General features: G+C 48.5%; 1 protein-coding gene across 7 annotated transcripts in view; it reads right to left on the reverse strand.

Annotated features, from left to right (window-relative positions):
• Nucleotides 1-21: 21 nt before the first annotated feature.
• OTOF (otoferlin) overlaps nt 22-23,482 on the reverse strand; it is a 101,513-nt gene continuing 78,052 nt past the window's right edge. For all 7 annotated transcript variants that reach the window (XM_077152345.1, XM_077152344.1, XM_077152340.1 and 4 more), the window contains 14 exons: nt 9,606-9,672; nt 8,558-8,694; nt 8,304-8,438; nt 7,847-7,984; nt 7,427-7,554; nt 7,152-7,322; nt 6,298-6,458; nt 5,587-5,729; nt 5,138-5,226; nt 3,737-3,835; nt 3,380-3,621; nt 2,902-3,080; nt 2,680-2,780; nt 22-735 (listed from right to left, as the gene is read on the reverse strand). In XM_077152345.1, coding sequence (XP_077008460.1) covers nt 555-735; nt 2,680-2,780; nt 2,902-3,080; nt 3,380-3,621; nt 3,737-3,835; nt 5,138-5,226; nt 5,587-5,729; nt 6,298-6,458; nt 7,152-7,322; nt 7,427-7,554; nt 7,847-7,984; nt 8,304-8,438; nt 8,558-8,694; nt 9,606-9,672 — 1,971 coding nt within the window. In that variant the 3' untranslated portion in view covers nt 22-554. The remainder of the gene's footprint in view (nt 736-2,679; nt 2,781-2,901; nt 3,081-3,379; nt 3,622-3,736; nt 3,836-5,137; nt 5,227-5,586; nt 5,730-6,297; nt 6,459-7,151; nt 7,323-7,426; nt 7,555-7,846; nt 7,985-8,303; nt 8,439-8,557; nt 8,695-9,605; nt 9,673-23,482) is intronic.

Here is a 23,482-nt window from a genome sequence, read left to right on the forward strand (position 1 = left end):
GGAGGGGACAGGGGTGGGAGCCAAGGCCAGTGCCCCCATAAGCCTGGGGCCCAGGAGGAGCCAAGTGGAGTGGGCGGTGGGGGGTGGAGGCAGCCGCCCGGCAGGATTTGGGGTGGGGTCTTGCCCACTTCTGCAGAACAAAGACTCATTCTCATTGGACTCTCCTGGAAAATTCTGTCTAGGGGGGCGAGGTGTTGTGCTGGTTCATTCCTTTTTAAAGCCCTGGCACTGGCCCATGATTCTTGGTTATTTCATTAGTGCTTTGGTCCTGGAGTTGGAAGTCTCAGGGGTGGGCCTGGGACAGCTTCCACCGGTGCCGGGGCCTGAAGCAGGGCGATGCCCGGCAAGGTGGAGGCGCGAGGGAGCTGCTCCAGCCCCCCACCCCTTCCCATACCCTGCAGCCCCCCAGGCCGGGAGACAAGGGGCATGACTGGGCAAACGGCAGTCTTGGGGTGGAAAAGCAGGAGGTGGGCTCCTGGGACCCTGAGGATCCCCAGGGGGCAAGGGAAACAGTCCAAGCCACGGGTGGGGGGTGAGGGGTGGAGGGTCGGTGCTTAGGCCCCCAGGAGCTTCTTGACCATGTAGCCCGGAAGGCTGTAGAGGAAGAGGGCCAGCATGAGCAGCCCCAGCAGCGCCAGCACGATCTTGATGATGAGCCACTTGTAGCGGTTGCAGATGAGGTACTTGATGGACTTGAGAGGGTTAAGGAACCAGACGAAGGCTGTGTCGGGCCGGCTGGGGGAAGGGATGGGCAGTGGTCAGGCAGTGGCGGGAGCCCTCTCCCAGGGCACTCCGTCCCCTCAGCCCTGCCAGACCCCAGGAGGCCCTGGCGTGGCCAAGGTCTCAAAAGGAGTGGGTACTGGAGATGGTATGTAAGCCCATTGCTGAGCCTCCGGTTTGCTGATGATCAAATCTGTCCTCTTGGCAGGACGCTCCAGAGCCTCCAGTCACCTTCCCAAGGCTTAGACAGCATTTTTGGAAAAGTTGGCCATCTAGCCTCTACTTGAACACTTGGGGTGATGGGGAGCTCACTACTTGAAGAACTGCAGGCAGGTCTCACTGTTGGAAAGCACCTTAACTTAGCAGTTTGGAGTTGCCCCATGTTCTCTCTCAGTGAGGTCAGTATTTCTGGACCTCTTCCCCTTCCTGACAAACAGAAGCTTCTGTCCCCAGCACACCCTGGCAGGAATCTGAGGAACCCTGAGGGGCACAGGCCACCCTTGCCAACTCGCCTAGCACTAGGGTGCCAATTGCTGCTCTACCTTCTGCACAGCATCCTAGCCAAGAGCTTGTTGAGCTTTGCTTTCTGTTGCTTCTGTTACAAAACAAAGAGGTTTCATAAAATGTCAAGATATGAAATTGAAGTGTGCATATGTTTTCTCAAATGACTGCCCTGCCAACTCCTCAAAGCATGGGCCATGTGCTCCCAGGGCTGGGCTCCGTGTAATGGGGCTACAGGGCACGGGCTTGGGGGGCAGGCCCCTGGTGTGGAACCCCAGCTGTGACAGGCACGTTATTGCCACTTGGAGCCTCAGTTTCCTCATTTGCCAAATAAGGTTAGAGAAAGCTGCGAGCACAACGGGCAGAGGGGGGCACTCAAGGAATGCGGCCTAGGGAGACACTTGAATCTGGTGGAACACTGCCCTGCAGGACAGAAGACAGCTTGGAGGTGGTGGCACGCTGGCAGGAGCTGTTTGGAACTTGCTGGCCAATCCTAACCAGACCCTGTCCCCTTTCCTCATCCCCATCTCAACTTCTTTCTGCCATAGCAGTCGGGTTTGGGTCTCTGTGACTGGGAGAGGAAACAGTGCCGTGTGGGGAGCCCTGGCTTGTCAATCTGGAAGCCCAGTCCTGGCTCGGCCCTGATTTTCTGGGTGACCGTGGACAAGTGACTTTACCTCTCTAGCCTAATATGTAAAAATGTAAAACGGTCATTTCCAGTTCCGAGTCTGTGATCCCATTTTGAAAGCCTGAAGTTGCTCTGTGTGTACTTTGCGCATGTGGCCCAGGAAGAAGGGAGAAGTACCGGACCCAGGGCGGCCGGGGCTCAGGCCCTAACGATCTTCTTGACCAGGTGGCAGGGCGCAGAGCAGAGGAAGAGGGCAAGGGGGGCTGTGCAGAGCGGGTGCAGCAGGCTGAGGAGCCAGCGGCACATGTGCCACAGAAGGGAGCGGGCCGACTTAAGGGGGCTCAAGAACCAGATGAAGCTCATGTCGGGCCTGCTGGAGCAGAGAGGAGCAGAGGGAGTACGGGGAAAGGACAGAGTGGGTGAGGTCGGGGTGCCGAGAGGGGCCAGGGCAGGAGGCAAACCCTGGGCCAGATCTGCGGCATTCTGGCACCTTCCCAGCCACCAAGGCTGCCTGGACCCCAAAATCCCTCACGAGCTTCTTTCATTTGGCAAAACCAGGAAGAGCAATTATCCCTGTTAGGCGGGACCTTCCCTGCAAGAGGAGCTGAACTGGACCAACACCGCAGGATTAGCACAAGGGGCAGGCAGGGGCAGGAGGCAGCACCCCTGCAATGAGTTCATGGCCCGGGAGGGACACTGAGAGGTCAGAGGTGCCTGGAGAGTGGGGAAGGTAAGAAGACCAGAAGGTTCTGGCCTGGCTCTGGTCCCTTCTTCCTGTCCTGTTCCCAAGTCCCCAGAGCCGGGCAGGGTGCAGTAGGCGAGGCACTCACTTGGGTTTCTCTAAGGGATCAGGTTCGTTGCGGGCCAGGCCCACCGGATTTTTCTCTGCCTCCTCAGCCGTCAGGAGATGCAGCTCGGCCTCCACTTTACCCTGCAGAGAGGGGACAGTGCGGTCCCAGCGCCTGGGCCAGGGGCCCGGGCCCAGTGCCCAGCCCGCCCCTGCCCGGCCCTGCCTGGCTCTGCCCGGCGCCCGAGCAGGAGGCGGTGCCCACCGTGAGCTCAAACTCGTCATTCTCATTGCGGGCCAGGAGCGGCCACCAGCCCTTGACGCGCTTCTGCTTGAAGATGGAAACCAGGGGCACATCCACCTCGCCCGTGGCCATCTCCATGGAGCATTGCTTGGCCGTCTTCGCGCCCCGCGGGAACCGGTTCAGGTCCAGCTCGATGGCCCCTGTGGCGACCTCAGAGTCAGCCCTATGCCGAACAGGCTCTGGCCTCCTGGGCCCCCCATTGTCCCAGCAGACTGCCCTGCGCCCCCCACCTCGGCCTCCTGCCTGTCCGCAAGCTTGGCTCAGAGGCACGTTAGAGTTGGGACAGAAACCTGGTTTTGTGAGGTGCCACCCGGGGCCCTGGGAGGTCACTGGACTTCTTTAGGGACGCCGGGCAGTCCCCGCTCGCGATGCCGGGCACAGCTGCCCTGGGCCTGCCTCCCCCACCTCCACCCGCACCCGGCCCTGCCCGGCTCGGCACCCAGGAAGTCGTCGGCGGAGAAGTGGTCAGCATCCCAGATCTGCAGGGTCAGCCGCGCGGGGATCTTGTACTCGGTCTCGTCCCAGGAGAACATGGACTCCTTCTTGGAGATGACGATCTTCTCCTCGGCCGCCAGGTAGTCGAAGGGGAACAGGTAGCGCCAGTTGAAGTTGCCCTCGCCGGTGAGGGAGTGGTAGTGGACGTCCGTGTCCTGCCTGTCCTCCTGCTGGCCCTTCAGCCACCTGCGGGCCCCGGCGAGGGGGACCTGTGGCCGCAGCGCCCCCGTCTCCCCTCCCGCCTCCCCGCCGTGGGTGGGCGCTCCCAGCCCAGCCCCCCCCAGCCCGGTCCCCCACCCACCCCCGCACAAAGATGTCGCTGGACTTCTCCCCGGTGAAGAAATCGTCGTCCTCCAGGACCACCTCATCCGTGTTCCACACGATGACCCGCAGCTCGTACCTGGGGGAGCGGCAGCGCGAGGCGTGAGACACCCCCGGGGGGTCACCCAGGGGCTTGGAGCTAGGATGGGGTCTGGCCCGGCTGGGGCAGACGGAGGTGGCGGGAGAAACCGAGGGCGGGTGGGCGCCGGGCAGGACGCGCGGGAGGCCGGGCCTGCCCCGGAGGGAAGCCCGCGTGGGCCGAGACGCCTGGCAGCGCGCACCGGAGCCGGGGTGACTCGGGCGGGGACGGGCTGCGGCGGGGCCCGAGGGGCAGGAGCAGGCACCGGCTCAGAGGCCGGGGGCTTCGCACCAGCTCCGGAGAAGTTTCCATTGGGGTCCAGCAGCCCACCGTGGGAGCCCCTGGAATCCGCCTTCCTCCACGTCCTTGTCCCCGAAAAGGATTTTCCCCTCAAGACTGATTTGTGGTTACAGTTCAGCCGTAAGGGAAGCGGTTGCGTCTTCGTGTAAGAGTGGATGGAGCACGGCTCCTGCTGAGACCCGGGAGGCCGGGACCCCAGCCCCGGGGACTCAGCGGGCCGGGGCGCCCCCTGGTGGCAGGCCCTGGGACATCAGGCTTGGAGGCAAGTCCAGGCAGAACTGGCTTACACAGTTTGCAGGGACAATGGCAAAATGAAATTGTGGGGCCCTTTGTTAAAAATGTTTTTAAGAATTTCAAGACGGTGACAGCAGGACATGAAGCCCTGCACAGGGCCCTTCTGGGCAGGGGGCCCCGGGGGACGCCATGGGTGGCATGCCCAGAAGGCCGGCCTGAGTCCCGGGACTGAGGGCGTCAGAGCTGGCAGGGACGCGGCCCGAGGCACACTGAGATCAGGGAGGCAAAGGGACCCGGCGGCACCACCCAGGGAGGCAGGCGGCAGTGCTCCTGCCCGGGCACCCCCTCCCCGCGCCCCTGCCCCTCTCGGCGCTCGCTCTGTGCGCCGCCCATCCTGCGCAGCTTCCGGAAAGAGGCCCCTTGGCCGCGGGGTGGGGAGGGGGGAGACTGCACAGGCTCTGGGGGTTCTGCGACCCGGCTATGAGTGCATATGAGTGGGGTCTCATGGCTGTGCTGGGCGTGGGGCGCGCATGCAGGAGTGCGTGTGCTGTGCACACAATTGGGGAGGGTGCCAGAGTGTAGCTTGTCCTCGCGATGGGAGGTGGGGCGTGGGCCTGCCCGACCCAATGGGGACCTGCCCCCCAGCCCAGCGGCCACTCTGGGGACCTGGAACCTTCCACCAGAAGGCCTGGGCTGTGGCAGGAGGTGGGGGGTAGGGTGGGGCAGGGAGGGAGCCGCGTGGAGTCCCCCCACCCCCCAGCAGCTCACTTCTTGGGTTTCCGGGGCGAGATGTCCAGAGGCGTCCCAGGAGCCGGCATGTCCATGGGGAACATGTCCACCCACAGCTCCAGGCGGCCCTGAGGGAGAGGGGCGGCGTGGCAGATCCCCCCACCACCCCCACCAGGCTCCTTCCCTCTGCTCTCCTCCTCCTCCCGACTGGTGTCTGTCAAGGACCCATTTCATCATCGTCCTTGGATGCCAGGGACTCACAGGACGTCACCAGCGGCCTCCTGAGGGAGACAGCCCAGGCCCCCCCAGAACTAATGGGCTTCTCCCCTGCCATGTCCGTCACCCTGGGGGGCCTTGGTAGGGGTGCGGGTGGGACCAGGCTTTGGAGAGTGCCGGGAGGGGCATGACCTGCCGTTTCTCTCTGTGGACCAGGTTGGGAATCCGGGACCCAAATGCCCAAGAACCCCAGCTATGGCCGAGCATGCCACCTGCTCAATGCCTGGCTTGTCAGGGTTGAGCAGGGGCCGCGTCTCCACATGTTCGGGCACCAGGCGGCAGCCCACGCGGGGGATGGCCTCCCAGTGCCTCAGGGCGGACAGCGCCACGTGCTCATCTGTGGGCTTCTTCTGACCTGTGGGTGCCGCATGGATCAGCACACATGGGCTCGGCAGAGCCCAAGGGCCTGTGCTGGGGCCCAAAAGGGAGACAGAGCCATCACCCACCCACCCCACCTCCATTTTACTGCTGGGGAAACTGAGGCACAGAAGGAGAAGCGGCTTGCCTGAGGGCTCAGCTGCCCCACAGGAACCACAAGCTCTGGGTTCCTGGGGGTCCCCTTCCTGGGGAATCTGACCAGAGAATCCCACTGGGCTGTGAGGGAGGGGGAAAGGGAGGGGAGCTGGCTGCTGCAGGCACCCCCAGCCGCGTCCTGCTTCTCTGGGAAATGCCACACGGGCAAAGGAGTTGGGGAGCAGATGGCCCACTCTGCTTCTTAGGTGCAGTGTGACCTTGGGCAAGTCACGGTTTCCTCACCTGCAGATGGGGTTAACCCCTTACCCGACAGGACGTCAAGAGGGAGAGGGAGGGCAAAGGTGGGGAAGGGCAGGGTGGGCTCAGGTCGTGGGGCGCAGGGCCTGACGGCCCCCCCCCTGGCCCCTGAGAGCTGCTGGGGAGCAGGTGGTGGCGCGGGGCCCAGTTACCATTCTCGTCCTCCATCTCGGCGGGGCCGACGAAGACGCGGTTGGCCACCTTGACCCTCCCGGGGGGCCCGAAGTGGGGGCCGTCCACCTTGCCCTCCTTGCAGAGGCGGCCCAGGATCTGGCTGGGCTTCATGGGGTCCCGCCAGATGTTGTAGCCGTGTCTGTGGGAGCAGCGGGCGGGGGTGGGGCTGCACCCCAGCTGGTCGGGCCCTGGCTCTTAAATCGGCTGTTGTCCCACGTTAGCGCCTGGAGCGCCCCCAGCCCCGGGCCCTGAGCTTGCCTGGGCTGCTGGGGCTGCTGGAGGCTGCTCCCTCCTACCCGGTTCTGGCCTAATGTGCCCAGTGAGCTTCATCCTTCAAGGAGGAGCACCCACCTCCCATCCCACCTCCCATTCCAATCCCCACCCTGCCTTGCTCCCTCCTCTGGAACCTCAAAAACCTCAACGATCCCATGGAGAAACTGATACCCAGAGGTTAAGGAACATGCCCTGGGTCCCTCAGGCCGCCATGGCGGAGGCTGGCCCAGCCTCCCCACCCTGTGGCCCCCGGCACCCCCAGCCTGCCCTCTCTCCTCATCCTGCTGCCTCGGTCTGGGGCGCCCCCAGCTCGCTCCTTGCTTTGGAATCTGCACACACCTGAAGGCTGTGTCCAGGGCCGGCAGGAGCCGAGGCCCAGCGCGGGACAGAAACCACAGTATGTCTCCCTTCCCAAGTCACTCTGCTCTGAAACGGGGTTTTGGAGCCACCCTAGAGCAGGTCCAACCCCGTCTGCCCCTGGGCCCCTGCCTCCCTGCCCTCCCCCCACCCCGGACAGGGGTCTGCCTGCCTCCCCGCCCGCCCCTCCCGGGCCGCTCACGTGGAGTAGGCCTGGGCGATGCCGCAGGTGGCGCGGTGCTTGCTGTAGAAGCGGTTCTCCAGGTCGATTTTGGTCTCCCCAATGAGGTCGTCGGTACCAACCAAATCCCAGTCGTAGACGGCCACCGTCAGCATGGACTCCATGGGGAAGGAGGCCTCCAGGTCAAAGGACCTGGAGGGTGGCAGGGCGGTTAGGAGAAGGGTTGAGGGTTGCAGTGGGGTGGACTGGGCTTGGGGAGTTGAGCTGGGGCAGCGGAGGGTGCCCCCAGGCCTTACTTCCCAAAGACAGGATTCAGCTGCTTGGAGATGTAGTTCTCCTTGTCGCGGATGTCGGTCTTGCCTAGGCGGATGGCGATGTAGGGGTCGGCTTTACCGTTGATGTCCGCGGGGTGCAGGTCGGTGGCCTGGGATGGGGTGGGCGCCGCCTGAGCAGGCTCTCAGAAGCCCACCCCCTCCTCACCTCCCGGAGCCCCCGCCCCGCTCACTGGCTGTCCGTGATGGGGAGGGACAGGGCTGGAGCCCTGGACAGGAGGCAGACTTGCTGTGTGGCTCTGGGCAAGTCGCTTGCCCTTTCTGGGCCTTGGCTTTCCCCCATGCAAAAGTTGAGGACTGGACCTTCCTGCTGCTCGAATGTGGCAGCTCCAACCCTGCCCCCCGGCAGAGGAACTGGGCGTCTGGGGCGGGTGGGGGCCTCACCCGGACCACATAGACTCGGACCAGCACGTTAATGGGCTCGTTGCTGGGGATGCCCTGGAACATGCCGTGCGTGGGGTCGTAGCCAGCTTCTCGGGACACGTCTTCTGGGAGTGGTACTTTGTACACACAGAGGGAGCCCTGGGAAGAGGCAGGCGTGGGTTAGGGTGCAGGATCCCACGGGCACAGACTGGTGGGGCACTTAAAATAGCCAAGTGGTCCTACAGTGGGGCTCTTGCCAGCTAGGGCCCTGACCTTTTGGTTGCTGGATCAGGGGCAGGCCCAGGGGTTCTGGGGGGAGGGGCCAGGGCAGCGAGGGGACTGCTATCAGCACGGACCTATCTCGGAGTGTAACGACCAGCACAGCTGACAGTCCCGCCTGACCACGAGCTGTGGGCTTGCAGGTGGACAGCAGAGCTAGGCTCGGGGCACGGGGGCTGGGCCCCTCCCCTCGCCTGACCTTGAAGCGGCCCACGATGCGCTCCTCCTCGGTGCAGCTGTCCTCGTTGTCGCCCGTCTTGCCCCGCAGCAGGTTGAACGTGTGCAGCCAGTCCTCGAAGTTGTCAAACTCTGACTCCAGCTCCTTGGGGTAGACCTGAGGCAGGCAGGGCGGTCAGCGGGGAGCCTGGCCACTGGCCTCCGTCCTGCCCGCTGCTCCCCATTTGCGGCCTCACGCCCTCAGCATCCTGGCAGAATCTGCTCCCAGAGGCTCACCTTAAGCTCATCGATCTTGGGTTTTTTCTTCTCAGGGGCCTCGGACCCCTGGCCAGGGCCAGAGCCCTGGGTTCTCTTCTTTTTCTCCTCCTTTGCAGCCTTTGACTTCTCCTTGCCCTTCACTGGCCCTTTCAGGCCTGGCCAGAAATGGAAAAGGAGGCCCCAGTCAGCTTGGAGAGGCAGGTGGAAATGACCCAGCTCCTCCACCAATTTCCAGAGGCCACGTTGACTCCTCAGGGCTCAGTGTACTCAGTAAAATGCAGACATACACCCCAGTATGTGTGACTCATCCGGGGGCACCGGGGGCCCTCTGTCGTGCCCTTTGACAGAGGTGGGCAGGAAGGGGCACAGGTTTGAGAGCCTATAGCTGTGCAACACTGGGTCAGCTCACTTTCTCCTCTGGCCTTAGTCTCCTGGGCCATGATAACAAGAAAGGTTGGTTGTTCCAAATCGACCTTTCCCAAATTTTATTCAGTGGGACCCCAGGTGCAGGTGTCGTTGGAGGCTTTAGAAGAAAGGGTATTGTGCTCAAATAAGCTGGAGAAATATTTCTTACTGCACCTTCCTTTTAGAGATTTAGAACATACATTTATTATACTCATATTAAATACCAAAGGCTCTGAGAAGTCCTGCAGCAAAGAGACCCATTTACTTTGTTAACCCAGTGTGCCCTGACTCATTTGAGCATGGAACACTCTTTTTCCTGCATAATACCCACTAATATTGTTCCATGGAAAAAGGTCGGGAAAATACTGGATGGGATGAGCGCAGACGTCCCCTCCAGCTCTGACATTCTGCGGCTCAAAATGTCTGTCCATCATGGTGGTTGTTCAACTGGTCAGAGTAAAAGTCACTCTAGATAAGGGCTTATGCCTGCCCCCTGGTGTCCAGGGACATCTGATGATATCTGCCTCTGGCTGCTGCAGTTGTGAGGGCCCCATGGGGGGTAAAAAGAGAAGCAGTTGGTAGTGGCAGGCAGGGGAGATGGCCACCTGGGGACACAGAGGGAGGAGAAAGAGAACCAGGGTTCCAGGGTGCGGGGGCTTACCCTCAGTGCTGTCCAACTCCTCTTTCTCATCCAAGTCAATTCCTGAGGCCTCTTGCTGTCGAAGTTGCTGCCAAAAGATGAGGCAGGTGAGGAGGAGGGAAGGTGGACTTTCTGAGGAGGAAGCTGTTGACCATAACTGTGGCCCCAGACCAGTCTAGAATGCACTAGAAGCAGAAACTCTTTCCTACTTGGTTTCAAACCCACAATATGCTCTGCCTAAGTGAGTTATAAAAAAAACAAGTTTATGATTATGGAATTGACTAGAGGTTTTTGACTCTTTAAATTGTGTGTCTTTAAAAAACATAGTGTCCTCTATATGCCTTAGAGTTATTTCCAGAGGATCTCTTTCTTTGCTCAGACTTGGCCTCTCTCTCTCTGAGCCCAACTCTGCAAGTGAAATCATTGCCCTCCCTCCTCCATGGAACATGACATCCAGGGGTGAAAGTCTCCCTGCAATGGGGGACAGTACTCCCAGGCATGAGCCTGGCCTTGGCACTGTGGAATCGACAACGCCTGACCAAAAAGAAAAAAAGAATTACAACAAAATAAGGTATCAGTGGCCGAGAGAGTTCAAATAGATTCAAGAGGCTATTTTGGAGGCTACTCTTGTGTAAGCTTCAGCTAGATACTGCTATTTACCATGCTGTTTGTTAACCCCCAACCATTCCTGCCAACCCTACAGAACACCTAGGATCTATCTGAGATCCTACAAAGGTTCCATACCCTATGCTTACTTGCCAGAAACCTACAACCTCCAGATGGGTTCGTAGGCCAGATAAGCCCTGAAACCCAGAGGGGCCAGCCTCTCCAGAACATCAACTAGTTCCACCCTGCTATGCCATGTTATTGGCAGCCCTTTCCAACATGAAAACTTTAAAATGGGCATAGTCCAAATACCCCTAAAGACTAGGAGAAAGATCAAAGGGGAAGGTGGAGTTAGAAAAGATAGGATTTAACAAAGGATTATGACTGATGAATCTATTATACTGATATTTATTTTAGTTCCCAGTGTCTTGGAGCTGCTAGAAGGAAAAACCTAAAATTGTGGAACTGTAACCCATACCAAGTCTGAAATCTGCACTATGATAAATTGTTGCGGTGTGCTTTGAAATGTATTGCTTTATATATATATATATATATAATTTTTCACAATAAAAAAAATCAAAGTGTCTTTTGATGTTGACTCTTAATTGTATTATAAATAGTTTTTAATGTAGAAAAGTATAACTAAGTAAGAAAATGTGTTTTATTTTCTTTCACTCAACATACCATACCTATTGGAAAGGATAGCACAGGGTTTCAATCAAGGTGCCACTGCCACCTGGTGGCAGCCTACATAAATTATAGGGATGGATACAAGGAGACAATAGGTAGCTTCTTGGACCCAGCTTGGCCAACTTGAATCTAGTAGGTAATAGTGAGACAAGCACTACTTACAAGTGGTCCCCCAATTATCTGTTCTCCTGTTCCTTAGAACTTTGGCTGGGCACATAGCCACCTAGCTAAAGATCACCTTTCCCAGCCTCCCTTGCAGCTAAATGTGACTATGGGACTAGATTCTGGCCAGTGTGAGTGGAACTGATATGTATAATATCCAGGTTGGACCCTTAGAGGGAAAGGAGTGTGCCTCCCTTCTACTCTCTACTTCTTCCTGTGGGCTGGAGTTTGGGCATGATGTGAGCCATCTCAACCACGCAGATGTGAGTAACAAGATGGCAGTATCTTAGTCCCTAACTCCACTGAGTCACCATTGCAGTCTAATCCCCACCCTTATGTCTTGTTCACATCACATGAACTCGCTGCAGCAGCTTAGCCTGTCCTAACTAATATAGATGGTAAATGCCACACACAGCTGGGATCATAGAAAGGGCCTGGAGAACTGAATCAGCTCAGGCCCCACCAAGGAAATTGCAGCCAATGTCCGTCCTGGTCAGCTGATCGATCCAGGGGGACCCTGAGCCAGGTGGGCCATGTGGAAAAGAGGCAAACAAAGAAGAGGAGAAATGTGCTCCTTGGAAATTAAAATCTGGTTCAGCTGACGAAACCCATATGCAACAGAAGAAGGACATTTCACTGGGACAGTGGAAAAGATGTAAAATAAAACAGCATGCAAAAGCCAACACCCTTTTGTGGTAAAAACACTCAAACTAGGAAGAGAAGGTAACTGCTTCAATGTGGCTAACATCATACTCCAATGGTGAAAAACTGGAAAAGTTTCCTCTAAGATCAGGAACAAGAAAAGGATGCCCACTTTTGCCACTTCTATTCACTGTATTGGAAGTTCTTGCCAGAGCAATTAACCAATAAAAAGAAATAAAATCCATCCAAATTGTAAAGGAAGAAGTAAAAGTATCTCTAGTCACATATGACATGATCTTATATGTAGAAGGCTCTGTAGAGTACACACACACACGCACACACACACGAGCTCAGCAAAGTTTCATACTGAACATCAAACAAAAGTTGTATTTCTATAGACTGGTAATCAACAATCTGAAAAGGAAATGAAAACAATCCCATTTACAAGAGCATGGAAAAGAACAAAATAATTAGGAATAAATTTAACCAAGTTGATGCAAGACTTTTACATTGAAACTATAAAACATTGTTGAAAGAAATAAAAGAACACCTAAATAAATGGAAAGACATCCCATGTTTATAGATTAGAAGACAAAATGGTTAAGTACTCAAAGTAATATACAGATTCAATAGAACTCCTATAAAAATCCCAATGATGTTTTCTGTACAAATGGAAAAGCCCATCCTGAAATTCATATGAAGGTGCAATGAACCCTGAATAGCCAAAAACAATCTTGAAAAAACACAGAGTTGGAGGACTCACAGTGCCTTACTCCAAAACTTACTACAGGAGAGGTGGGGCAAGATGGTGGCTTAATGAGGTGTGGAATTTAGTTTATCCTCCAGAGCAGCTAGTAAATAGCCAGGAATGGTACAGAACAACTGCTGGGGGGACATCAGTGACTGGTCACACAGCCTACACCAGTCTGGACAAGCTGGACGGGCTCTGACCCCGCACAGAACTGTAAGTCCCCCAAGCTGCAGAGATGACGTCCCTCCCCCATGGGCACTGCAGGCTGGTTCCTCAAGGGGAAAGGAAACAGACTTTACTAGGAGCAAGGGTTTATTTAGCTCAACCAAGCTCCAGTTGGAGAATTAATTAACAAATACTGACTACTGAAAATAGGCCCCCAGCACAGATAAACCTGGAATAAGCACTAAAAGTACTAGGAGTTTTGACCCAACAGAGAGGGGGCAGGGCTGATGGCAAAAAACAAAAAACAAAAAAACAAAAAATACCACCAGAGGCTTTTTGAGTTGGACAACACAAAATACTGGAAAAATGCTGGACCCCAAGAAAAGAGGGTACATGCAGACTGGAGATACATAGAGTAATAAACCAACCTAAGTTATTGATTGACAAAACCTAGGAACAGGGGTCCGCCTCTGAAAAGGCTCTTGTTATTTTTTCCTCTGCTCCTTAACAGGAGCTCTCAGGCTCCAGCTCTGCCCCAGGCAAGGGCAGAATGAAACTTGTCTGAGAGACAAGGTAACTAGTCAGGTGAAAGGAATGAATTCCTGAAAAGGTGTATCTTCCCCAAGAGAAAGGCAGAAAGGTGGGCCCAGCTCAGGTGGAATCCCTCCCTCAAGGAATTCGGGTCCCAGGGACTGGAAAAGTGAAGCAATTAATGCCAATCTACAATCTCACCTCTGTCTCAACCACACCGCTGGCAGGGAGAGTCTGCTGAAGTTAAAGGCACCACATCACTTTACCCTAGTGGGAAGCCAGGGCAGACAAGTGCCACGTACTGGGCAGGAAAGGAAAAGCACAGAGTCCAGAGGCTTCATAGGAAAGTCTGCCAACCTGCTGGGTCTCACCCTCAAGGAAAACTGATGCTGGCTACAATTTCCTTCTGAGATGTGGGCCTGTCTGGTCTGGGAAAAACTGACTGGAGTCTATAATATCTGAGGAGACCCGCCTCAAAAAAAAGAAAAAGGCTCCATATAGACAGGGCAAGAAACAGAAAAACAAGAACTAAAAAAATGTGATCAGTTAAACAGAACCTATGCTAGAGTCTAGAATAAGTGGAATTGAATGTCAAAAAATAGAGAACAAAGCATCCAGCAAGAAAATCCTAGGTAAAAGAGTGAAAATAATCTCCAGAATAAATTAATTAAGGAAAACAAATGCCTAGATGCCAGCAAAAATCATGAGTTGTGGGTGTCCCAAAAGGAGAAGAAAATGGAAAAGGAGGAGAAAGGCTAACGGAGAAAATAATCACTGAAAATTTCCCATCTCTTATGAAAGACATAAAATTACAGATCCAAGAAGTGCAGCATACCCCAAACAGAACAGATCCAAATAGATATACTCCAAGATACTTAACTAATCAGATTGTCAAATGTCAAAGACAAAATTTTGAATGCAGCAGGAGAAAAGAAATTCACCATATACAAGGGAAGCCCAATAAGACTATGTGCAGATTTCTCAGCAGAAACCATGAAGGCGAGAAGACAGTGGGATGATATATTTAAGATTCTAAAAGAGAAAAACTGCCAACCAAGAATTCTATATCTAGTAAAATTGTCCTTCAAAACTGAGGGTGAGAGTAAAATGTTTTCAGACAAACAATCACAGAGAATTTGTGATGAAGAGACCAGCTCAGGAAGAAATACTAAAGGGAGTACTACAGGCAGATAGGAAAAGGTAGGAGGGAGAGGTAGAAATGAAGACTATCAGTAAAGGTAAGAAGAGAAAAAAAATTAGATATGACATATAAAATCCAAAAGACAAAATGGTAGAAGAAAGTACTGCCTTTACATAATAACATCAAATGTTGATGGATTAGACTCCTCAATTAAAAGACATAGACTGACAGAATGAATTAAAAAACAGGACCCATACCTCTGCTGTCTACAGGAGACTCATTTTAGACCCAAGGACAAAAATAGGTTGAAAGTGAAAGGTTAGGAAAAGATATTTCATGCAAACAACAATCAGAAAAGAGCAGGAGTTTATATTAATATATTAATATCCAACAAATTAGACTTCAAATGTAAAACAATTAAGAGACAAAGAAGGATAGTATGTATTAATAAAAGGAAAAAATCAACAAGAAGACATAACAATAATAAATATTTATGCACTGAGCCAGAATACTTCAAAGTATATGAGGCAAACACTGCAGGGAGAAATAGACATCTCTACCATAATAGTTGAAGACTTCAATTCCCTGTTCTCATCAATGGATAGAACATCTAGACAGAGGGTCAATAAAAAAACAGAGAATCTGAATAATACAATAAATGAACTAGACTGAAGAGATATTTATAGAATATTATACCCCACAACCACAGGATTCACATTTTTCTCAAGTGCTCATGTATCCTTCTTAAGGATAGACCATATGCTAGGTCACAAAGAAAGTTTCAATAAATTTGAAAAGACTGAAATCATACAAAACATTTTCTCAGATCATAATGCAATGAAGCTGAAAATCAATAATGGGCAGAAGAACAGAAAATTCACAAATATAACTTAAACAACCAGTGGGTCAAGAAATAAAGTACAAGAGAAATAAGTAAATATCTTGAGGTAAATGAAAATGAAACACAACATATCAAAATTTATGTAGCAAAGGCAGTGTTAAGAGAGAATTTATTGTCTTAAATGCCTATAAAAGAAGAAAGAACAAAAACTGAAGAATTAACTATCACTAGAACTAGAAAAAGAAACTAGAGAAAGAACAGCAAACTAACCTCAAAGCAAACAAAAGGAAAGAAATAACAAAGATTAGAGCAGAAATAAATGAAATTGAGAACATGGAAACAATCAAGAAAATCAATAAAAAAGAAATTGGCTCTTTGAGAAAATTAATAAAATAGATGGAACCTTAGCTAGAGAGAGGATGCAAATAAATAAAATTAGAAATGGAAGAGGAGACATAACAACTGACCCTGCAGAAATAAAGGAGGTAATGAGAGGATACTATGAACAACTATATGCTAATAAAATAACAATATAAATGAAATGGACAACTTCCTAGAAATGTATGAACAACCAACATTGACTCGAGAAGAAATAGATGACCTCAGCAGTACAAGTAAAGAGATTGAATCAGTCATCAAGAAGCTCCCTCAAAAGAGAAGTCCAGCACCAGGTGGCTTTGCATGTGAATTCTACCAAGTATTAAGGAAAAAATTAGTACCAATCCTGCTCAAACTCTTCAAAAAATTGAAGAGGAGGGAAAGCTACTGTGCTGGTTTGAAAGGATTTAGGTACCCTAGAAAAGCCATGATTTAATCCTAAGCAATCATGTGGGAGCAACTGTTTCTCTTAATCCCTATTCAGTGCTATAGGTTGGAAACTTTATTGGGTTATCTCCATGGAGACGTGACTCAATCAATGTGGGTATTAAACTTGATTAGATAGAGGCATGTCTCCACCCATTCTATGTGGGTCTTGATTAGTTTACTGGACTCCTATAAAAGAGGGAACATTTGGGGGAAACTTGGAGATTCAGAGAGAGCAGAGCAGAAGGACATAGCCATGAGAAGCAGAGAGGCATGAAGAAGTAAAATGCCTCCCAGGGAGCTTCATGAAACAGGAAGCCAGGAGAGGAAGCTAGCAGATGACACCATGTTCGCCATGTGCCCCTCCAGCCAAGAGCGAAACCCTGATCGTGTTCACCATGTGCCTATTCAGATGAGAGTGAAACTCGGACCACGTTCACCATGTGCCTTTCCACTTGAGAGAGAAACCCTGAACTTTTTCTTGAACCAAGATATCTTTCCCTGGATGCCTTAGATTCGACATTTCTATAGACTTGTTTTAATTGGGACATTTCCTCGGCCTTAGAACTGTAAACTAGCAACTTATTAAATCCCCCTTTTTAAAAGCCATTCCATTTCTGGCATATTACATTCTGGCAGCTAGCAAACTAGAACAGCTACCTAACTCATTCTATGAAGCCAAGATCACCTAATACCAAAGCCAGACAAATATACTATAAGAAAAGAAAATTACAGACCAATCTCCCTAATGATATAGATATAAAAATCCTCAACAAAATACTTGCAAATTGAATCTAGAAGTACATTAAAAGAATTATACACCATGACCAAGTGGGATTCATTACAGGTATGCAAGGATGGTTCACCATAAGAAAATCAATGAATGTAATACATCATATTAACAAATCAAAGCAGAAAAACCACATGATCATCTCAATTGATGCAGAAAAGGCATTTGACAAAATTCAATATCCTTTCTTGATGAAAACACTTCAAATAATAGGAATAGAAGGGAACTTCCTCAATTTGATAAAGGGAATATAACCCACAGTTAAAATCATCATCCTCAATGGGGACAGACTGAAAGCTTCCCCTCTAAGATCAGGAACAAGACAAGGATGCCCACTGTCACCACTGTTATTCAACATTGTGCTGGAAGTTCTAGCCAGAGCAATTAGGCAAGAAAAATAAATAAAAGGCATCCAAATTGGAAATGAACAAGTAAAACTCTCACTGTTTGCAGATGACATGGATACTGTATATCAAAAATCTACAGCAAAGCTACAAGAGCTAATAAATGAGTACAGCAAAGTGGCAGGGTACAAGATCAACACCCCAAAATCAGTAGATTATCTATACACTAATAATGAGCAATCTGAGGAGGAAATCAAGAAAAAATTCCATTTACAATAGCAACCAAAAGAATCAAATATTTAATATAAATTTAACTACGATAGAAAAAATCTAAACATAGAAAACTATAAGAAATTGCTAGAAGAAATCACAGAAGACCTAAATAAATGGAAGTGCATACCATGTTCATGGATTGGATGACTAAATATAGTTAAGATGTCAATATTCCCCAAATTAATTTATAGATTCAAAGCAATACCAATTAAAATCCCAATAACTTACTCTGCAGAAATAGAAAAATCAATAACCAAATTTATTTGGAAGGGAAGGGTGCCCAAATTGCTAAAAACATCTTGAGAAAGAAAATGAAATTGGAGGTCTCACACCACCTAACTTTAAAGCATATTATGAAGTTACAGTGGTCAGAACAGCATGTTACTGGCATAAAGATAGATATACTGACCAACGGAATTGAATAAGTGTTCAAATATAGACCCTCTCATCTATGGGCAATTGATCTTTGATAAGGCAGTCAAGCCAATCCACCTGGGACAGAGCAGCCTTTTCAATAAATGGTACTTGGAGAACTGGATATTCTGGATCCATATCTCACACCCTAAACAAAGATGAACTCAAAATGGATCAAAGACCTAAATATTAGAGGTAATACCATAAAACTTTTAGAAGAAAATGCAGAGAAATATCTTATAAAACTTTTAATAGGAGGTGGTTTCTTAGACCTTACACCCAAAGCAGGAGGGTTGAAAAAAAATAGATAAAGGGGGACTTCTAAAAATTAAACACTTTTGTGCATCAAAGAACTTTGTCAAGAAAGTAAAAAGTCACCCTATGCAATGGGAGACAATATTTGGAAACCACATATCAGATAAGGGCTCAGTATCCTGAATATATAAAGAGATTCTTCAACCCAACAACAAAAAGACAACCCAATTAAGAAACAGGCAAAAGATATGAACAGTCACTTGTCAGAAGAGGAAATATAAATGGCCAAAAGGCACATGAAAAGATGCTTAACTTCCCTGGCCATTTGGGAAACGCAAATCAAAACCACAATGAGATATCATCTGACACCTACGAGAATGGCCATTATAAAAAACAACAACAGAAAATGACAAATGCTGGGAAGGATGTGGAGAAAGAGGCACATTTATCCACTGTTGGTGGGAATGTAAAATGGTACAACCGCTCTGGAAGGCAGTTTGGTGGTTCCTCATGAAGCTAAGTATAGAATTGCCACATGATCCAGTAATCTCATTACTAGGTATATATTCAGAGGACCTGAGAGCAAGGACACAAATGGACATTTGTATACCAGTGTTTATAGCAGCGTTATTTATGATTGCTAAGAGATAGAAACAGCCCAAATGACCATCAATAGATCAGTGGCTAAACAAACTGTGGTATATACATAACATGGAATATTACACAGCTGTAAAACAGAAAATAGTCATGAACTACATAACAACGTGGATGACTCCTGAGGACATTATACTGAGTAAAATTAACCAGAAGCAAAAGGACAAATACTGTATGTACTCACTAATATGAACTAACATTAATGAGTAGACTTTGAGAATTGAAGTTCAGAACATAGGTTATCAGGAGATAGAAATAGGATAGAGATTGGTGCTGAAGGAATACAGATTGTGCAATAGGACGGATTGTAAAAATTCAGAAATGGATAGCACAATACTACCTGATTGTAGCACAATAATATAATACACTGAATGAAGCCGAATGTGAATATGATAGAGGGAGAAGGCCTCAGGGCACATATGAAACCAAAAGGTAAAGACTGAGAGGTATAATTTAGGAATGCCTACAGTGGACAATGATGGTGATTAAATGTACAAATAAAAAATGTTGTTGCATGAGGGAGAACAAATGAATGTCAATATTGCTGAGTGCTGAAAATAGATGGAATACTGGGGGAAAAGTACAATCAAGCAAACTAGGGTCTATAGTCAGCAGTAACATTGTAATATGAGTCCACTGAATGTAACAAAGGCATTATGCCAAAACTAAATGTCAACAGGGGTGTGTGTCATGGGGGAGAGGTATGGATTTTTTGTGGAAGAAAAGAAAATGTCTTCATATAGAGTATGGTGGCAAAGGCATGTCTATACACTTAGGCTGGATTGTATGATGTTTGAATAAAACTGTTTAAAAATGAACAAAGAGAAATAAGTGCTACAGAAAATGTGGAGAAAGAGATGCACCTATTCACTGTTGGTAGGGAAACTGAGAGGTGCAGCCCCTTGGAGGGCAGTGTGGTGGTTCCACAGGAGGCTAGGGGTGGGGTTGCCATATGATCCTGAAGCCCCACTGCTAGGTATATACCTGGAGGAACTGAATGTGGGGACAGGAATGGATATTTGCACACTGGTGTCTGTGGGCAGTGTTCCTGATCCACAAAGGATGGAGGTGGCCTAAGGGTACAACGACTGAGGAGTGGAAGGAGGAGCTGTGGTGTACGCATACAATGGACTATTGAGCATTGCAAGGACCGAAGCTGTGAGGCAGGCATCTAGGTGAATGAACCTTAAAGACTGTATGTTGAATGAAATGTCAGGAACAAAAAGACAAATATGATCATGCCTCACTCGTATGGACTAAACTTAATATAAAAGCTCAGTGAACTGAAGTCAAGAACATGGGTTATCAGGTTGGGGCCTATTGTAAAGGGTTGTAGATTGTAAGCTCTTACAGCAGTCACATCTATTCAGGAGTTGTAACTGTTATTTCTAAATTCTGAGATACTGAGCTGATTGTTTATAACTGGTTGTTCCCAGAAACTTTGGGAATTTATGTGACACCTGAGACTCAGAGTTAGAGCTCCGAAGCTATGAAAGTCAGCAGTACTCCATATGGGAACTGTTAAAAAAGTTGAAAAAGGGATCAGATTTCAACCAGGGATGTGAATGAACCTGATCTGGATAGGACTAAGGTATATCAGAATACAGGGTAAAGGATGATATGGTCCATATTTTAAAACTTCAACTTCTGTCTGAGACCAAGGGTAGAAACGTTTATTTGGTGCAAAATTTATATTTTGGGTAGTACATTTCCTAATTTAACTTGTATGGTCAGTTTAGTTGAACACCATAAGTATATGGAATCTTGAATAGGATGTGAGATTTTGTTGATTTGTCCAGGTTAATATCATGCCCTGATATACCCCAGATTAATTTGGGCAGTGAATAAAGAAGTATTTTCAAGGTTCTCTTAGGGGACTAGGGAGAAAGGAGGAAATATTCAACTTCCCATTTGGGGAATTTTTCATATCCTCACAAATGGGGACAACCAAATCAATAGGCTGAACCTTGATCTTGGAGTTTGCCCCTATGAAACTTATTCCCACAAAGAATAGGCTAGACTCACCCTGAGAGAACCTCTTTTGTTGCTCAGATGTGCCTCTCTCTCTCTAAGCCAACTCACCAGGTGAATTCACTGCCTTCCCTGCTATGTGGCACAGAACTCCCAGGGGTGTAAATCTTCCTGGCAATGTGGGATAGTAATCCCGGGATGAGCCAGGACCCAGCATCAAGATATTGAGAAAGACTTCTTGACCAAAAAGGGGAAGAGAGAAATGAGACAAAATAAAGTTTCGGTGGCTGAGAGATTTCAAACAGAGTTGAGAGGTTATCTTGGAGGTTAGTCTTATGCATTATATAGATATCCCTTTTAAATTTATGGTATATTGGAGTGGCTGGAGGGAAGTACCTGAAACTGCTGAGCTGTGTTGCTGTCGCCTTGATTCTTGAAGATGATTGTATAAAGAAATAACTTTTACAATGTGACTGTGTGGTTGTGAAAACCTTGCATCTGATGCCCCTTTTATCCAGGGTATGGACAGATGAGTGAAAAAATATGAATAAAAAGTAAATAAATAATAGGGGGACAAAGGGTAAAATAAATTGGGTAGATGGAAATACTAGTGGTTAGTGACAGAGAGGGGTAAGGGGGATAGTAATATGAGTTTTTTTTCCTTTTTATTTCTTTCTCTGGAGTGATGCAAATGTTCTAAAAAAAAATGATCATGGTTATGAATACACAAGTATGTGATGACACTGTAAGCCATTGATTGTACACCATGTATGGAATGTATGTGTGTGAAGATTTAGTAATATAAATATTTTTAAAAACTTACTACAAAGCTATAGTTATCAGAAACAGCATATTTCTGGCATAAGGATGGACATATAAACCAATGGGACAGAATCGACAGCCAGAAATAAATCTTCACATATATGGTCAACTGATTATAAATAGGGGTGCTAAGACCATTCACTGAGGGGCGGGGGGAGGGAAACAGTTTCTTCAACCATTTGTGTTTGAAAAACTGGATTATCCATATGCAAAAGAATGAAGTTGGACCCCTACCTCACACCATATACAAAAATGAACTCAAAATGGATCAAAGACCTAAATATAAGACTAGAACTATAAAACTCTTCAAAGAAAACAGACAAATTTTCATGACCTTGGAATTGGCAATGGTTTCCTAAATGTGATAAAAAAGCATAAGCAACAAATAGATAAATCGGATGTCATTAAAATTAAATACTTTTATATAAAGGACACTATCAAGAAAGTGAAAGGCAACCTACAGAATGGGAGAAGATATTTTCAAGGATTTAATATCCAGAATATATAAAAACTCCCACACTATAACATGGGCAAGGGACTTAAATAGACATTTCTTTAAAGAAGAGATACAAACGGCCAATGAGTACTTGAAAGGATGCTCAATATAATCAATCACTTAGGGAAACGCAAATAAAAACACAATGAGATACAATTTCATACCTACCAGGATGTTATACTAAAAAACAAACAAACAAAAAAACGGAAAATAACAAATGTTATTTGGATGGATACAGAGAAGTTGGAACCCTCATGCATTGCTGGCAGGAATGTGACCTGGTGCGGCCGCTGTGGAAAACAGTTCGATGGCTTCCTCAAAGTGTTAAACATAGAATTACCATAGAACTTGGCAACTCCATTCCTAGGTATATTCTCCAAAGAATTGGAAACAGTTGCTCAAACAGATACTCGTAACCCAATGTTCACAGCAGAATTATTCACAACAGCCCAAAGGCAGAAATAACCCAAGCTTGATGAATGAATAAACAAAATGTGGCATATGCACACAGTGGAATATTATACAGTCTTGAGAAGGAATGAAATTCTGATACATGCTACAACACGGATGAACCTTGAAGACCTTATGCAGAGTGAAATAACCCAGACATAAAAGGACAAATATTGTATGAGTCTATTTATAGGATAATTCAAAGAGAAGAAAGAAGACTAGCACTTACCAGGGGTGAGGAGGCAAAGGGGAATGGAGACACCGGATGCAAAGCCTCTGTTTGGGGTGATGAAAAATTTTAGAACTAGATAGTGGTGATGGTCGCACAACATTGTAAATGTCAGTTATGCCACTGAATTGTGCCCTTAAAAATGATTAAAATGGCAAATTTTATGTTTTAATTTACCACAAAAAAAAGAAAAGAAAAAAATTGGCAGAAGGAATCAGAAATCAAATAAGGTTTTGAATTTCTCAACAACTTGGAAAGCTAGAAATGTACAAAGTGATCCATCAAACTTGTCAAGGAAAAATGACTTCTGACCTGATGATCAATCCCATGTGAAAGTAAAATAAAAATGAAGAGCGAGAGCTAAAACCACTTCCTTCCCTGGTGCTCTTTCTCAGGAAACTACTGCCGATGTTCCCTGCCAAAACAAGGGACTGAGCAAGCAAGGCAAAGGAATCCGAGGGAGACAGGAAACAGGAGCCCCAACAAGGGAAAAACAAAGGGGATCCCTGGCCAAGGACACCCCAAGGCCCCCTGCAGTGGCTTAAATATAGAGGCGCCCTGGCTAGAGAAAAGCCTTGAAAATCTGTGACCGAGGACTGCGGGGCTCTGTTTTACAGACGGACACCAGACACCTGGCCCCTCTTCTATCCCACGTCTTAGTGGAAGCCTTCTCACCCCTGGGAACCTCAAGGCAGACGATGTCAAAATCTGCCCAAATGAGTGGTGTCCTCCTATGTGCACCTATATTCTCATAGATGTGTTGACTACTTTAAAATTAAAAAAACGAAAAGTATGAAGAAGATGCGTAAATACTACCAAGAAGTAGTTGCTCCCTTTTGGCCTCTGAGCACGTGCTTCTCCTTTTCT

The sequence above is a fragment of the Tamandua tetradactyla genome, chromosome 3 (genome assembly GCF_023851605.1).
Source record: "Tamandua tetradactyla isolate mTamTet1 chromosome 3, mTamTet1.pri, whole genome shotgun sequence".
In the NCBI taxonomy this organism is placed as follows: Eukaryota; Metazoa; Chordata; class Mammalia; order Pilosa; family Myrmecophagidae; genus Tamandua; species Tamandua tetradactyla.